Source organism: Crinia signifera, chromosome 12 (assembly GCF_055691185.1).
Source record: "Crinia signifera chromosome 12, ASM5569118v1, whole genome shotgun sequence".
Classification (NCBI taxonomy): domain Eukaryota; kingdom Metazoa; phylum Chordata; class Amphibia; order Anura; family Myobatrachidae; genus Crinia; species Crinia signifera.
In genome coordinates, this window is record NC_139228.1 from 40807432 (window position 1) to 40826351 (window position 18920).

The window sequence follows — 18920 nt, forward strand, 5'->3', positions numbered from 1 at the left end:
GGGTGCTTAACATTGTATAAGCACCCATTAGGGTGCTTATACAATGTTTAATCGCATCGCATCGTATGGCATTGTATGCCATGTACAATGGCATACAATTTAAAAATTGTATGCCATCGTACACTAACCACCGAAATCGCGTCGCATCGCATGCGTTATGGTATGCGATGGGCGCCGCCAAAATACACAAGTACCGTTAATTGAAAGCCATTGACATTGCTTCTGTGGCTGACTCCTTCTCCTAACCATTTTTTTAATGTGTCACACCCTGTATTAGAACCCACAACCTGTCTCACTGGAGACAGACACCTTACTGATTGAGCTATTTGGGGGGCACCAATATTTATATTGCCTCCGAGCATCGTAATTGAGCGCAGCATCCATTAATATTTGTGGAGGATTTAAAAATATATTTAATTCAATATCTTTAGTTTGTAGGCTGATCTTGCTGTATTTACGCGTACTATACGTACAGGCAAAAGGTATAGTAGACCTATACTCACCCCATACTGGTTTATATTTCCCTGCAATACTAATATGTGAATAGTCCTCTAAAAATATAATGTGATGAATTAATTTAACTTGGCCACTTAGTTGATTAAAAACAAACAAATGGAAGACCAGCAAATGCAGATCCGCTTCTAACTGTCTTTTTTCAAACACAGTCTCTAACTTGTTAGTTAGAAGCAGATTGGCTGGTGTGTTATCACCAGACAATTTATAACGTCATCAGGCTTAATAAATCTGCCCCAAATTCCAATAGTATTATTAATTATTCTTCTGTATACAACAGGTCCAAAACAGAATACAAGTAATTTGTAATCTAACTAGAGAACTGTAAAAATCTCTCATTCTGCTAATCCATCTGTTTATGAGATTGTCCATACACACTGGGCTGAAAGCAGCTCAGTTTACTCGTCTGAGCTGCTTTCAGCTGGAAAGCCGTCAAGTGTGTTCGGGGCAGCGATGAGCAGTCATGCACGCTACCACATGTCAATCACCGCTGTGGGAAAAGCCGCTCAGCGCATACACACTGAGTGGCTTTCCCCCTGAATGGCGCCGATGGAGGGGGGAGGACGGCGTTGCATAGCGCAGTGCTATGCAAAGCCGTTCTCAACGCCGCTCATCTGCTGGTATTACAGCCGCTCAAACAGGCTGTTTGGAGCGTCTTTCAGCTCAAAGTCGCCCAGTGTATATGGGCCTTTACACTACCAATTTTATGAGGAACCTAAAGCTGAATGTTACTTCTTGTGTCATACTAATGTACAATATGAACTACAGCCAAACCAAGCAGCATTGTAGCAGACCAGCGTATTCCTCATCGTCACACAAACCAGCAGTAATCACGTCTGGAAGCTATATTATTTATCTACAAACTATAAAATGTCTGGAGACGTCAACTTTTTTTATTGAGTCACTTCTCACTAGTAGAACAAAGGGTTTGTCATCTCACCGGGTACTCTATGTATTATGGATACTATTATACCGAACCGGTTACAGCTGGTTGTTAATGAGCTTTCCTCAGGAGTCAAGACCTAGGGATTTGCGTGCTACTTCAACAGCATTTGTACTGGGAGTGGATGTTGCTATCAGTCCTTAGGGGATCCCTTTACACCAATGGTTTTTCAGAAGTGCGATAAAAATAAAAACAATAACATTTATATATTTAGTAAAAAGAGCAGATACAAGTTTAAAAAGTTATTATTCATTTCATTTAGGAAAATATATACTAAATACATAATGGCATATTGCATTTATACTATCATTTCAAAGTCAATGACTTGCAGCTACAGATGGGGCAGCATGTACCGACACTGCTGGACCATCAGACCAATAACCTACCTATTGTAAGGAAGAGGGTATTGGAGTGATGACATTTTAAGTATACAGTCAAGTGTTCTCCATCATTTTAAGACTCCACAGCAAGTGTGTGTTTAGGGAAGACTTTAACTCCTTAGTGCTTGTGCTACACACTGTTGTTTGGTCATGGGTGGCATTAAATCAGTGGTTCCCAAACCTTCTTAAATTAGGGTACACTAGAATATCAGCATCATAGTTTTTCATGGCACCCTTAGAATAAAAGTTTTATATTCAAAAATTTGGAAAAATATATTATGCCCTGGGCAAAACAATGCATTTGGGCCCCTTCACACCCAGTTACAGGAATATATGTAAACAAAATAAAAAAAATCATAACATGCCCCTGCTGTGGACCGGTGCCCCATCTCTCCACTTGTTTCCTACAGGGAATGGTTATCAGCACTCTGATTGGCAGATAGCTCCAGCCATTCACCAATCAGCAGGCAGCTAGAGAATGCTGAACTCTGATTGATGACTAGCACCAGGCAGCATTCTATACTGCCTCCAATGAAGCTCAGGAGGCAGATGCCCACAACTGGATCTGCCCTGTCTCGAAGGCCCCAGAACTTGGGGGCCCTTGGGCAGTTGCCCATTGAGCCCTGAGTGTTAAGATGGCCCTTTCAGGTGATTGTGCTTCTGATTGTACACATCTTTATGAATGGCAGCTACAAGCACTGGTTTTGTCTATAAATATATTTAATAGGTCCTGGACCTCCAACACGTGCACCCCTACAATAGACTTGTGGCACTCCAGGGCGCCTAGGAACGCAGTTTGGGAACCACTGCCTTAAATACCAGCATGTCTAACTGGGAATTCCGTTTTGTTTCTTGTAAAACTACTAGAAAACGTACAAAAAATTGGAAAGAAGCATTTCAGAATAGGAAAACAGCACACTGATCTTTGCACACACATGTCTTGTGCTCATAAAGGTGAACATATAGGTGCATATTTTTATGACCACATAGTTCACACTCGCTACCTTGTGGTGGAAGATTTTTGTCTGGAAGAAAGCTGCTTCTCCAGCTTTGACACTTTCCATAATAACAACTGGCTGTAACTATGGTCCAATCAGCTGGTAACAGTGGTATCACTATATCATTGTCTCATTGAGTATGGCTTAGCTTCTTTGTGACCTGTAACTTCAGGTTCATCAACGTATACTGCAAATTCCTGTGGCCACATCCGCATCTATAAGTTGCATAACAGAATTACTATGGGATGAAAATTGACTAGTTCTGTTTAAAAAGCCCTTTACATTCTCCGTCCCAAATATCAGGTGTCTTTCTTGGAGACGAACCACTTTGACATCTGACCGAGCACTATAGTTTGATCTAGCACGGATGCAGTTCCACATAGAGACTGAAGTTTCAGCCGGAAGCACGGATCTTCTTTAGCCGTCTTGCTAGTTTGGTACAGATTTGGAGGCAGATTGCAAGCTGGAGACAGCAAGATTGTGAAGTTCAATTCTTGAGAAATCCTCTATCACAGTCTTTAATGTGTCAACGCTGGAACCTTCCACTTTCCAACATCAATAGATGCTTAAACTACAGAACAAGGCAATACAGTACCAGCACTATAAATAATTCAACTTCTGAGTGCAGGAATGCATTATGCCAACAAAGACATAAGCGTTCTCCTCTGTTCTCTGCTACTGTCATATTTTACTCATCAGCGCCTGGTCTTATTGCAACATCCGGGCATTTCCATCCTGTGAAATGTTCATAGGTTCTGGAGCAGTGTAAGAGAAGTTTCTGAACTCGTCCTGATTAATCATGGGGAGAAGCCTCTCATCAATGGGGGTTAACACGGCTTCCTCCTTAATGAACTCAGGGTCAAAGTTGCTCACATCCTCTCTGGTTTTCTGTGTATAAAAAAGAAAAAGATGAGCTGCCAGTCAGATCATTGACCACTGTTTTTGTATTAATCCAAATGAATTAATTTAAAAAAGTTCAAATAGATATATAAAAATAAAGTGGGGTTTCAAAGTTTGTAAACTTTTTAGAATTTCTTTATTTCTGGTAAAATTTGGCCTAAAACTACCTCAGCGACCCAAATAAAACAAATTAGACAAATAAATTAGACGTGTTCATTTTTGAATGTGGAAAATGACCCAATGGGGCAGATGTATTAAGCTTTTAACAAGAGATAAATCCAAGGGTGCTAAGGAGAGATAAACATCCAGCCAATCACCTGCCAACTGCCATGTTACAGGCTGTGTTTGAAAAAAGTCAGTTAGGATGTGATTGGCTGGACGTTTATCTCTCCTTATCACCCTTGCATTTATCTCTTGTTAAGGCTTAATACATATGCCCCTATATCACTTATCTGTCAGTGTCAAAAGTATGTGAACCTTTGCTTGAAGTATCTGGGATGACCTCCTTGTGCAGAAATGTTTCTGGTAATTGTTGATTAGTCTTGAACATTGGAATTTTACCAATTTTCTCCAATGTACTAGATAAATGACTAAAACCTGATTGATTGCTATGGGTATCACTACAGCCATACCTTTCAAATGCTTCAGTGAATCTACGCCTAAAATTCAGTTATAAGTGATGGCAGCACAGCTCATGCATTAACCGGTATTATGTACATACGTGTATTCACATAGCAGCATTACTCCCCAGACATTCAGATATTGGCAGGACAGTCACTTTCTGAAGGCTCTGTCATGTGTCACAATTGGCACAATTAGGACTGTACTGTCCTGATCGCCAGGTGGTTGGGGAGGTATATCAGTGCATTATTGTGCTGCACAGCAGAGCACCAGTGAGTGGGTGTCATGCGTACCTGGCATATGGCAGTTACAGGAGGGGACCAGCAGCAGAGAAGGGGCAGCCTAGAACTGATCAGTTCTAGGCACACCTTTAGGCGTGCCGCCTCAGTAACATATACTGTAGGCCCCCAGTCCTGGAATGACTATCTCTGATGTTTGGGATATTTATTACATGCATTTTAAACAGGCATATCTTCATTTGGTTATTACAAAGTTATGTTATAGTCTGTACTTTACAGGTAAAGCATTTTGTTCTGCATAATAGATTTGCAAAATGGACGTTGATTAACAATAATTGCAATTAAACAGTAGTCACAGAGAAGGTGGTTAAATACTTACAATCCGAGGTCTAAACGGAGGCTCGATTTCTTTTTTGTTTAGCTGATCCCAATTAATATCTTTGAAAAATGGGTGCCATATGATGGCTTTCTCCCCCCCTAGAGCCAGGCTGCCGAGTCGTTTACTGGGCTTTTTCTTCATGAACTACCAAGAGAAGACAGGAAACAGTCAGCAAACTTACACACATACAAACAGATGTAATGTGCTTATGGTGACATATTACGCGTCCCATTGCCCTATACATTGCCCAGGGATGGAACTAGTGATGGCCATCAGTGCATTTAACCATAGATGATACCATTGGTGGATAACACCAATGGTATCAAATCCTCCACAGGGTAACAATTGAAAGTTTAACCCACTGATGGTCAGCCTTGCTCATTTACTCACTGTGATGTGGACCAATCAAAGCTTGGAGGACTCTACCAAACATTGGGGCAGATGAAGTAGGCCTGGTGAAGAGATAAAGTGGAAGGTGATAATGCCCCAGCCAATAAACTCCTAGCTGTCATTTTTCAAACATAGCTGATTGGCTGGTGTGTTATCACCTTCCACTATCTCTATATCAGGCTTACATACATCTGCCCCATACTGAGAGAGTAGACTGCGCCTACATATATACTGTATATTGATTACCAGCAATATCTGTTCCGGTACGTCAGTATCCCATACAGCTACTTTTTAGTCTGAATTATATATAGAGTAATTTTATTATTTATAAATCATAAAACTGCCTAATTACATTTTCATATCCCACCAATATTTGCCTAATAATGGACCAGCTGTCGGTGTACTTTCCAACATTCCAGCAACAGGGACAAATGTGCCAACTGTCAGGATGGAGGGACGATACACTTAGATTTGGACAGTGCTGCCTATATGAGGACATTTGGGAGTTATGCACATTTCTTCCTCTTGTGCGGGACCCCCTTTGACTGCAGTCACATGACCTGCTTTTAAAAAAGCTCCACTTTTAAATCTGTCTGTTATGCGTAGTAGATATTGAATTAGAAGACAGTTCAGTAAATATGTCAAGCAGCAAAACATATAAAGCTTGGAGTTGTTAGAAAGAACAGAGATAAAGGGGGTCATTTGTATTTAAACATGGTAGATAGGAGTTTTAAAAAGGTTTAAGAACAATAGAAAATTCGGTGCCCATCGCATACCATAACATAAGGTATGCGATGCGATAATCGGGTAAATGACCCGGAATGTACAATCAAATATCGCACAGCATCGCATGTGTGCGATCGCACACAGATGGGTGCTTACAATGTTAAATGCTCCCCCATTGTCAACACCACCCCCACTATCAATGCCAAACCGAAGCGTGGCGAGCGTGTCCTGCGACCTTTTCATACCCCCACTATACACGTCGGTGTGGACTTGACTGTAGATAGTGTGGCGAGCGCAGCAAACCACCGAGCCTGAAGCGTGGCGAGTGCAGCGAGCCCCGCGAGGGGACGCGGAATACATGTTAAGTCATCCGCGTCTGCTCGCCACGCTTCGGGCTCGCCACACTATCTAGAGTCAACTCCACGCCGACGTGGATAGAGTGGTTACGAAAAGGTCGGAGGACGCGTACCGCCGCCGCTCGACACACTTCGGGTTAGCATTGATAGTGGGGGTGGCATTGACAATGGGGGTGCATTTAACATTGTAAGCACCCATCTGGGTGCTTGTACAATTAAAAATCGCATCGCATTGCATCCCGCTATATTGTATGTGATGCGATGAGATGTATAAGATGCAGTAAGATCAAATCGTGGGCGCCGTGCTAGGAAACAAGTACCGAAAATTCTTCCATACATAACATGTAAGTGATGACGTATAATTATCACTTAGAATTAAACACTAAGGGCGGAATTCAATGAGAATACCTGCGAGGTGCAGCGAATCCTTTTTTGGATTCGCTGCACATTCGCCACGTTCCGGAGCCTCGCCGGCTCCGGTATTCAACGAGTCAGGGGCAGCGAGCCCCTGACCGGCGAATATGAGCTCCTGCGGCGAATGCCGCAGGGAGCCTGAGGACAGTGGCAGGCAGAGAGATGGAAGTCTCTCTGCCTGCCCCAGAACGTTTGTGGGGGGGGAGGTGGGCTCCCCGGGTGCCAGGCAGCACAGGCTGCCCCCCGGGGGTGCCAGCAGGGGACCGTATATTCACTATACCCGATCGTAACGATCGGGTGCAGTGAATATATGAATATGTAATGAGCGGCTCGGCTCCGGCGCCCCCTGCTGGCTGCTGTGTAAAAAAAAAAATATATATATATTTTTTTTAATTAAATATATATTCATGTGCTTACAGCACATGAATAAAAGTAGCACGCCCCTCCTCAGAATAAAATTCCTGATTTTTTGACACCAAATGTAAAAAACAAAACACTTTTATTTAAAAGTTCACATTCCACTTCTCCATAAAAAGATAGCGATTGCTACTCGGTGAATCATGGCGAAAAAAACCTTAAAATGTATTCGCCATGTGGTCATTGAATAGGGGGATTCACCGTTTTAGTCCAAAATTCGCCAAACAGCACAAATTCGCCATAAAAACATGGCGAATCAGGCTCATTGAATACCGCCCTAACAGTTTCTTTCCAGCGTCACGGATCCCCCAGGCAGTGATCCAGTAACCTACTGTACCGGCTCCTGCTACTCCAAGCAATGAGATCTGCCCAACAGCTGCAGCTCTTACTGTAGCTGACCTTATCTTAAGGATATTAGCTGTCAGGTGATTGGCTCCATTTATAATATTCTAACAAATGACTCAATTTAATTCAAGCCTGGCCACCTGCTACTATTACTCCTGGAGAAATAGATTTTCCATTGCAGAACTAAACCATTGCAGACATTTCCTAATATAACTTCTAGATCACCGCCAGCTAGCAGCAATTTATCACTGTAATTACAAAATTAACTCTTAAAGATGTGACAATTGTTATCAGTATATCCTGCATATACATTGCAATAAAGTCTGTAACTTCCATTACTTCATTGTCGTCGAAGATGAAATGTTTATGTTTAACATTTCCTTCCTCTATTCATACTACTCCCTCCATCCCATAAGAGTAGAAAACCATTGGATGCATTAACAACTAAAGAAGGGTTTCCTGAATTCCACATGGCTTGCAGTTTGAGAAAACAGGCAGATAAATACTGTAGATCAATGTACTGTGAGCTTGATTTGTAAAGACAGGATTATATGCACTTGCTTATGTATTTGCATATTTTACTAGTTATTGCATATTTTACCTAAAATCTAGTGATGGTGCATATTTTTTGGCCCCGCTTCCTTTACACCTGCCAATCACGGCACTGCTTTGCCCTGCTGCTGCTGGCCAGGTAGTGGTAGAGTGTGCAGGCCGGGCCAATATGTGCGTAGTGTGGGGAACCTCATAGCGACTGACACTACTCTAGGCTGCCAATCCATTGTAATAAAAGTCAGTCGGGGCGGATGCTGTCACGAAGCTCCTGAACCTTTGCCTGCCCCTGGCTTGGGACATTGCGTCGAGAGAGACTTCTGCAGCAGAGGAGGTGGGCGGAAGGGTTGTGACATCACGTGGCGCGGAGGAAGCGCCGGGTCACAGTGAGCGCAGGAAGGAAGCGCCGGGTCACAGTGCGGCGCAGGGAGGAAGCCTTCCAAGAAAAAAAATCCTGTGTACAGCATTAGACATCTGCAGGTGCTGTGGGGCTATTTTTGAGGTTTATTTGCAACTAATTGTATGCTGATAAAAAAAAAAAAATGTCTCCATTGCCTCCGGGAGTTACGCCACTGGTGCGGTCTGAAAGGTGCAGAGTGATTTTACCGTTTCAAAAAAATCCAATGTTTTTTGGAAACTGTAAAAAAGTAGGGTCCTACCCATTTTTTTTGTTGTCTGAACGGGTCTAAAACGGTACTCCCCCCGGGCAGCACAGGGAATCAGGCGAAGTTTCCACGCACCGTGCCCAGCATGCCGCCGCCCCCCAGATCGGTGTGAGGGCGCTTGATGGGCAATGACCGGACGGGTACCTGTGGGTGCTCTGCGTGTGGGTCACTGTACTCGGCACTGCAGCAGGCGGGGGGGGGGGGGGCTGAATGGACAACTTCATTGCGGGACCACCGTGGAAATCCACCTGTAGCTACCGCCGGCAGGGAGCCAAGGAGGTGAGCGGGGACGGGTGGGAGCGGCAGTCTGTCCTGTCCCAGGCGGTGTACCTGCAGCCTGCTCACCGCTCTCATAGTCAGGCTGCAGGTCCCGGAGAGGGGCAGTCGCTACCTTCAGCAGTGGAGTTCGGGCAGCGGGAGCTCCGGGGGGGGGGGAATGATCACCCATATCGGAAGCAAGGAGATACCTGTATATTGGTCCCCAGTGTCCCCCTGCTAGCGCTGCCAACCGCAGAGCAGCCACTGTACATCGGGTCTCCCCAAATAGGAGCAGGGGAACAGAGGTGGCAATGTGTGGGCTGGAGAAACATGTGAAGGTGCAGCCCATATCATCACCCTCGGAACCGGGGTCTCGTCTCCCCTGCAGCATCTGATCCCGGCTCCCCTGTCCTCAGCAGCATCTGATCCCGGCTCCCCTGTCCAGAGCGAGGCATGCCGGCTGGCTGTCCATGTGGGGGGGGGGGGGGGGGGGGGGGGGCTGCCTAAGACCACACTTGGCTTGGACCCTGTATTTTAAAAGTTTCCAAAAACGGGTCTGCCAGGTAAAAAAAACGGTGCAAATGGTAATATACCGTTTAAGAGATGCAGTGTGAAAGGGGTTTTACCTGGCAGACCCGTTTTTGGAAACCTTTCCAAATACAGGGTCAAAGCCAGTTATGCGGTCTGAAAGTAGCATTACTGTTGTCAACAAAATAACTATAATTCCCCTGTCTGGTTTCCGCCATCCTTCAATGCGAGAGTGAGAGAGGAGGACCCGCCGTTAGGTAAGTACGCGGCTGCGGGAGGGATGCTGCACACAGCAGGACAGAATGGAGGAGTGGGCAGGGAGGTGGCTTGGTGGTACAGAGTACAGTACCACTCATGTAAGCTGCATGTAACTCCCAGTACCTTGTATGTATGAATTTCCCAGGAAAAGTTTAAATTAGGTCAGCAAAAGTATTTGAAATAGACGTATATTGTGATGATGACCAATTTATTTGTTACATGTAGTATTGCTGAGTAATACCAAGTAAGAATTCTGTAATTTGGCTTAACCATATTCTTTTCTATGAGTATTCCACTTTTTAGCAAGACACAGATGTTGGGAGGTATGCATCATGTGCAGTCTTGTATAGGGGCCTATGTCTATAGAAGAACCTGTGCCTCCTGTTTAGCAGAAAACTGCTAGAAAACAAGAGTGCCTCAAGTTTCTACTAAACAGATAGAAATGATGAGGCTGCATCAATGGCGTAGCTAGAAATGTTTCTCCTCCCTGCCCAAAAAAGTAGTTACATATGCACGGGGCAGGGACCCACTCATTCAATATGCACTGCACTTGGTCCCCACTCATTAGATATGTACAGGACGGGACCAGCTCAGGGCTCACTGCTGCCTGGGTCACCTGTCAGTTCAGCCAGCGGCGCCCACCACAGACTGCTGGTGCTGCTCCCCCAAGCCACCGCAGGGTCTGCCACATGTGTAGCTACGCCACTGGGCTGCATGTCCAGGCTTGTGTATCCTCTCTATCATTTTCAGGATGGGAAGAGTTGATTCATTTAAAAAGATCCCAATTATGCTGACTGTGCTATATTCAAGCCATGAATTTTATTACTGTGTGCCCAGCCACATAAAACCAGGATGGCTAGTTAGTTCATCTTATTCATGTCTGTCTGATGCTATGTGAGTTTGCACTGACCTGTCTCCAGAGCAGACATTCCACCGCTGAGTGGTGAATACGAGCTCTGTTACAGATTCGGCAGGTGGGGAAAGCAAGGGACAGATTTACAAATAGTTCCCGAAATTGAAGAAAGTGGATATTTATGGCACAACCTGAGCAGTAGTGCAGCTTTTGTATGTGCTGTGTATCTGGGTAAGTACCATAATTACTGTAACCAGAACCTACAATCTAAACACGAGTCAATGACCTTGAATATAATATATTTATAATATAATTTTTAATATATTTATTATTTTATATTTAGTATAATCTTCAATGCTCAGCAATTGCCTGGAGACAAATCTTCTATTTCCCAGTCCAAAACGCCAATGTAATATTACTGTGTTTGTATCTTATTGGTTCTGTACTTTATCAAAGAAGAGTCTCACGTAAATGGTTGTAATACCAGACAGCTACAGTGATTCTAAAGCCTAGTGGTGGTACACCCAGAGACAATGGAGGCTCCCGCTGCTGGGCACCAAGTCCTGAAGGGGGCACCACTTCTACGCTCCATTGTCCAGGCACACAATGCCCCCACTTTGGCCATTGTCTGAGCTAGAGGAGAGAAGTATTAAACAGGGGATTGGCGGCACCACCACTGCTGCAGCTGCTGTGGGGCAGAGAGTGCTGGTGTCTCCGCCTATTCTGTTTTAAACCCTCCCCCGGTACGGTCCTCTGCTTCCTGCCCAGCTGAGCTTAACACAAGCTACTTACATGCATCCATCACAAACCACCCTCAGCACCTGTGTCTGTGTGCTGGACGTTGTGAGGAGCTCCCTGTGTAGGGGATGTCTTTTGTTACTCAGCAATCGCCTGCGCGCAGGGAGGGTGGAGGTCGGGTTGTGGTGGATACACATCTACTTTCCTCAGCAGATGCCTGATCTGGGTGGGGGGTGTCGCAAAATCTATCTTGCCTCTGGGCAACTTTAATGAAGTTACGCCGCTGGTAAAGCCCTGTACACTCTAGCTGACTAGCGTCACTGCCTGTACCACTGGCAAACGAAGATAGTGCATACACACTGAGCTATCGATATGACCTCACCGGGTCCCCCCTTGGCAATGCAGTCGCTGATCATATAGTCAGATTGCACAGATGATGATTTCGCTCAGAAGGGCCCTGCTAACCGATATCTTTATTGAAAAAAATAGTGTAGTGTGTATGGGGCTTAAATCCTAAGCAACTTTCCATATTATGAGCCTTCTGCAATAATGTCCCCAGCCATGAAGGCAGCTATCATCACTAGTAAAGGCACCAACACCTTTAGTAAAGGCTAGAGGCCCATCCACACTAGAAGATTATTTTTCCAATCTGGCTGGTTGGAATGAAAATGTGGAAATTTTGGGAGCAAATGAAAGGCTGTGTGATCATGTGCTGCCGTCTCTCCTGTCAACTTCCCCCAAGGGGGATAATGAGAGTCTATAGCAGACACTCCAGACATGAACAGCTACAGCTAATCTTAAGGCCCCCATACACTAGGGCGACTTGTCCTTAGGACAAGTCGCCCCCGACTTCCCCCTGAGCTTCCCCGGCTGCTCCCCGGGGGAGCTTGATTAGACTGGCACTTGATGTGCCATTTTTTACATGTGATAAATCGTCTCGATTTATCACATGTAAAAAACCCGGGGAGCAGGGGGGGGGGGCTACAGAGGTGGGAGCAGGGGACTCTGTGTCCCCCGCTGCTGGGGACGCTGCGGGGGACAGCGTCTGTGTCCCCCACTGCTGGGGACGCTGTTCCCCAGCGTCTGTGCGGTAGAGGGAGCAGGGGGGCTGGGGACTCTGTGTCCCCCGCTGCGGGGGACAGCGTCTGTGTCCCCCGCTGCTGGGGACGCTGTTCCCCAGCGTCTGTGCGGTAGAGGGAGCAGGGGGGCTGGGGACTCTGTGTCCCCCGCTGCTGGGGACGCTGCGGGGGACAGCGTCTGTGTCCCCCGCTGCTGGGGACGCTGTCCCCCAGCGTCTGTGCGGCAAGGCGGTGCAGGGGGGCTGGGGACGCTGCGGGGGACACAGGCGGCATAGAGCCAGGCAGGGGAAGCCGGCCGGGAGCTGTCAGTAATGAATAAAAAAAAAAAAGCCCATACAATGAATGGGCAGCCTGTGATTGGCTGCTGAGCGCTCTCTCAGCCAATTGCTGACTGGCTGAGAGAGCGCTCAGCCAATCACAGGCCGCCCATTCATTGTATGGGCTTTTTTTTTTTATTCATTACTGACAGCTCCCGGCCGGCTTCCCCTATCCGGCTCTATGCCGCCTGTGTCCCCCGCAGCCGCGTCGCGTCCCCAGCCCCCCCTGCTCCCTCCACCGCCGCGCCGCCCCACTAGGTCCCAAGTCGGGTGGTCGGACGTGCAGCAGGTCCGACCACCCGACGCAGATCCGATGCGCACGGGACCGCGCATCGGATCTGAGGGGACATCCAAACTAGCCGATTTTGGTCCGATTTCTGCCAGATCCGTCTGATCTGGCTGAAATCTGACCAAAATCGGCTAGTGTATGGGGGCCTTTAGTGATTACAGCAAAATACTGTAAAGAAACTCCTTAATGGCACCACTGGCAGAATCTGAAGAATCTGGGAGATTAGGTCAATGCAGGGCAGCGGGAGATTTATGACTGAAACAGGAGCCTCCTGCAGGATGGTAGGCAACCATGAGCCTGATTCAGACCTGCAAATATTCACTGCCTAATGAGCAGGTAAATAGTGCGCCACCGAACGCACACCCTTGTACACTTACACATCCGCTCGCATGCGACTGCATGGAGAAAAAAAAATATTTTTCCAGCCTCTGCTGGAATGTATATCTATACTTACTTTGCAGATGGCTGCTATATGCCGAATTGGGGGCCAGCCTCCTTCCTGACCACCATTGCGCAAATGCCCCAGCAAGTGTAAAACTCACCGAAGGCATTCACTCCGGGGCCTTGCACATGAGCAAACCCTCATCATCAGCCGAGGTAGAGAATTCAGATCCAAACGATCCGGTCTGAATATTACCCTGGGGCAGATGTATTAAGCCTTAACAAGAGATAAAAGCAAGGGTGATAAGGAGATATAAACACCCAGCCAATCACCTGCTAATTGCCATGTTACAGCCTGTGTTTGAAAAAAAAGTCAGTAAGGAGCTGATTGGCTGGACGTTTATCTCTCCTTATCACCCTTGCTTTTATCTCTTGTTAAGGCTTAATACATCTGCCCCCCCCCCTATGTGCAGAAAATGCATTCTGACTACATATCCTTCTCTTACATGGTAACGCCTTGTTGAAAGTACATTAACGAGTATCATGGTCTTGCTGCCTAAGAAGCAACTACAGTAGTAACACCCTTCCCAGGCTAGTGGAATGGAAAGTTCAATTGTATGGTTTGCTCCCACAGGAAGTCTGCTAGACTAAGCAACAGGATGGGAAAATTACATACATTTCATAAAAAAAAAAAATATATATATATATATATATATATATATATATAAATACATTGTCAATAATCACAAATATTTTAAAATAAATAGTTAGGACAGGGAAGGGGACCCTTCAACCCTCCAGCTGTTGTTGAACTACACATCCCAGAATGCTTTGCTACAATTTTAGCATGGCCAAATAGCAAATCTGTAGAAGTGCATGCTGGGATGTGTAGTTCAGTAACAGCTGGAGATCCAAAGGTTCCCCATCCCTGAATTAGGAGCATATACCAGAAAATAAATCTGGTATCTGGTTCCCAAAACAAGAAATATAAAGAGAGCCAGGCCCACTCTACTACAAGGAGATCAAAGTAAAATATTAAAGACACAGTCGTCTTGTGTCATAACTTTCTTTTCCATACAGTTAATTGTGGGATCTCCCTGCAGGGAGATGAATGAGATTATTATACTGTACATATTTATATAATAATATGTGTTCTCATCATTACTCTGCATGTGCATAGCTGCATCTCTAGACTGCACAGGGATTAGGGAATAATGGGAGTGGGGATTTACATTAAATGCACACTAAACCATGTAGCTGTGCTTCTTTGTGGAACTGTTGTCCTTTAGAGCTCAAGTAAGCGGCTATATCCAGACAGAGACAAAAGGGGTAAATGTAAGCGCTTGCAAACATGTGGGTTCCATAACTGTCTGCCCAATGTTTTAACATAAATTACCTGGTTTTGACTTTAATGATTGTTACTATAGAACATTGGGCAGACTTGCACGGAACCATGGATGCCTGCAGTTCACAGGTTATTACATTTACCCCCGTATCTGAAAGAACTATTAATATACCAGCGTTTAATGTAAATCCTTTCTTTCATGTTTTTCTCAGCTGAATACAAATTTTAAATAATAACATTTTAAAAATATGTACAGAACATCTAGTTTGGTTTTTGCATAAAAAAAAAAAGTACAGTGACCATTTGTAAAAGAATTGGGGCCAGATGCACTAAGCTTCAAAAGTGCTAAAATGGAGAGTGCTAAAAAACCAACCAATCAGCTCCTACCTGACATTTTTGGAACACCGACTGTGACATGGCACGTAGGAGCTGATTGGCTGGCTGTTTATCACTCTCATTTTAGCACTTTTGAAGTTTAGTGCATCTGGCCCTTAATGAGATTATTCCAGTTTTATAGAAATCCTGAGCAGTAAATTGCGATATGTGGGGTCATTTGGGATGAGTGAAGTGGGGGTACCAAGGTAGTTATGGTGGACTTCTTAGTACTGAGATTATGGGCTTCGCAGAGGTAGAACTCTGGAAGGCAATGGAGTCATCTGGCGCTAGGCTCCTGCTCCCAAGGGGGCACCTCTCCTACCCTGCAAGTTTGAGTCAGTTAATTGAAAGCCATTGATATCACTTCCGTGGCTGACTCCCCCTCACAGCAGGACCATAGAAGTCACAGTTTCTTTATTTTTAAACATAATATACATACATATATATTTACTGTATGTAAGGTGTGTGTGTGTGTGTGGGGGGGGACCACCAATATTTATCTTGCCTCCGGGCAATTGGGACGAACTTACACCACTGGGGCTTCGCATGTACAATTCTACCTTCCACCAATTCATGACAAGTTATTATTCTACCTAATTACTATTTAACTGCATTAACGACTTCAATTAGAGGTGGGACATTTGTGCAGATGAATTACATGCGGCCAATGTGTGACACTTGCATTACACTACTTAAGACAGTATCTAAACAGGTACTTCTTTGTCCAAGAACATCAGAGAATGAAATGTTGGCATACACTAAACAGGAATATTCTTGCTGTGTAGTTTTTATACAACATATAATGTGGTATTCAATTGTTATTTCACGCCCGATCTCCTGTCTAAAATGATGGGAGATTTTCGGGCAATATATAGCAGAAGTATTATTTTACATATTTTGCGCACATTATGGTCTGGTTTAGCCATGCATTCTCGCATTTCACCTTACTACCCCTGGGGATAGCGAGCTGAAATGCTGGTGAACAACAATTGCATACCGCTTCATGTGTTTAAAATGTAATATACTTTTACATCTTTTTAATTGTTGCATCAAATACAAATATACGAACATTTAACATATCTAAACACAAATAACAGTGAAAAGTTTCAAAAATTTGTAAAACTAGTGCATATGTTGAATTACTACATCAATAGAGCAGATTTTCGTCATGCTAGGTGGCTCATGAGCAAGACATTATGGGAGACATTACAAAGACACTTACAGCCTGAAGAATTCCCGTGGCATCCTGGGAGAGCCACGCCGGATATGCAACTTCATCATTCAAGATTGCTTCAAAAAGATCATCCTCGTTCTCTGCTTCAAAGGGGGCATGACCACAAAGCATCTCATAAAGAAGAACCCCCATGGCCCACCAGTCCACTGGAGGTCCGTACAGCATCTCTTGTAAGATCTTTATACAAAAATAAAAAAACATATTCATCAATGTATAGCTGTTGGAGGACCAAGCTCCTTCACTTTGTGTTATTAGTTTATACCAGCGGTTCTCAAACTGTGGGTCCCGACCTTCTTAGCATGGGGTCGCTGCTCCATGTTGCTGACCATCAGGCTGATGACTTTTCTAATACCAGTCAATGATTCAAGGAGTCTGAAAAGTCTGATGAATTGTCTGTTATTTTAGACTCCTCCCATCACTTTGTGCCTCCACAATGCTGCCATGTATGTGCTGTCTGCTGACTACACATGTGTGATGTGATGGCCTTCAGCAGTAACTTGCTGGGGTCCTGTCATTATTTTTATTGTCTGATGGGGTCCCAGAGCAGAACAGTTTGAGGATCCCTGGTTTATACTATTATGCTAGGGCACAGCCAGGTTAAGACCCCATAGGGCCATATGTAACACACCGATTTAGACCCCTTTCTTCTCAATTGGTAAAACAACCCCAATGGTTATTGGCCTAAATTGCCCACTGATGATCCAGGCATGTGGCCGAGCTACTAAAGGACAACTTCATGAAATTTGTGTTTTCTATACACAGGAGAAACAACATCGGAGATGATCATACAGTTGGCTCTCATTAATACTGAATGACCAGCAACAGACAAGCATCAGGTGAAGGCTGAGAACTTTGAATGTAGAGCATTGGGCAGCCAATGGTGGTCATAGTGCAATCTATAATGGGCTTGAGGATATTATCTTGGGTATTGAACTGGTTACAGAAGGAATGAGGTATGTATTGCATGTAAACATGTCAATCCCGAGGCTTTTTTAATCCTGGGATGGTGTTCTTCAATGAAAACACTAACTGCACTTACATGGGGACTGGCCCAGTGGTGGCAGGCAGCAGCAGGACCCTTCATAGCCCTCACACTGTGCTGAGCCTACAGCTGGGCTCATGTGACTCATCATATTGCAGCTGAATCCATGACATTCATATATAGAAGGGAAAAAAAGAGGAAAATGAATGCTACCTCTGGTGCAATGTAATCAGGTGTCCCGCAGAACGTCGACGTTGTACATCCTTCACGAATCCCCTCTTTGCACATCCCAAAGTCAGCCAGTTTGCAATGACCTTCGTGATCGAGCAAAACATTGTCCAGCTTCAGATCTCTGCAATGAAAGAAAACCAAAATGGTTATTACATCCATTAATAATTGTATTCTATTTACCTAGATGCCGCCACATGGGCTCCGTAGCACCATCCATAATGGTTGGAACATATATTAAAATGACCTAGTACATGAGTGATCTACAGAACAGTGTATAGGCAGGTTTACAAATACAATTGTAAATCAGAAGATAGCAGGAGTGCCGGATCACAAGAGTTTATATGCTAGAGCGGGGCAATAGCTGGATACAATAAGGGACAGGGAACAGAGTCTGACACTCTTAAGCCCCATGCACACTAAACGATAGGGGCCGCAGCCAATATAATTATCAGCCATGCTTCCCAATATTGGGGGTGGTGACTCTGATTGACTCGGTAAGCTGCGAAAAAACTTGCAGCTTACTGAGTCCTTATGACGCTGCCCCGGTGAATCTCCGCCCCCCCTCCCCCTCCATTGTTTCTCTTTGCAACCATGCAAGGGGATGTGTCACAAAGACACATCTCCTCGCATGTGCCCGCTGCTGGAGAAATTATTCAATGGTCGCCTGACGAATGGAGACTGGTTTATATTTGTGGGCTTCCAGCTGAAGACAAGGCGGCCGGCTGGTGTCAGCCGCCCACTCCCGGCACACCTTGTCCTGCCCACAATACCATGGAAACGCCCAGCGTTTCATGGGGACACTGGGCATTTCCACTGGTGACACCTGCCCGGCCGCCACATGCCTCTGGAACGCACCGGTCCGTGTGATCGTCTCGGTGACTATGCAAGTCGCCGTAGCCATTCGCATAAATCATTATGCTCATCAAAGTAAAAAAACATCGGTACCCCATGCGAACAATTGGAATGTGGGCCATTGTGCATACACACTGAATGATATTGGTATATGTGACGTCACATGACCCACTGAACATGCGGGTCTTTGGCTATATAGCCGAATCGACCTGTATGTTCCGTACACATGAATCATAATTAAGGGGTGTGGTGGTGCGTATCGTTAACTGTATTGAGTGTACAGACTTGACGATATTGCGAACGTTATCTCTCAGAAGCCCCTTTCTAAGCGATATCTTTCACAATATCCTCTAGTATGAATTGGG

The 18920-nt window shown here is 45.0% G+C and overlaps 1 protein-coding gene across 1 annotated transcript in view; it reads right to left on the reverse strand.

The window, feature by feature from the left end:
* Window positions 1-1652: 1652 nt before the first annotated feature.
* Window positions 1653-18920, reverse strand: part of PRKCH (protein kinase C eta) — a 185796-nt gene continuing 168528 nt past the window's right edge. Inside the window, exons 11-14 of the mRNA XM_083166713.1 lie at window positions 17686-17824; window positions 16479-16667; window positions 4974-5117; window positions 1653-3722 (exon numbers count right to left, since the gene is read on the reverse strand). Coding sequence (XP_083022839.1) covers window positions 3543-3722; window positions 4974-5117; window positions 16479-16667; window positions 17686-17824 — 652 coding nt within the window. The 3' untranslated portion in view covers window positions 1653-3542. The remainder of the gene's footprint in view (window positions 3723-4973; window positions 5118-16478; window positions 16668-17685; window positions 17825-18920) is intronic.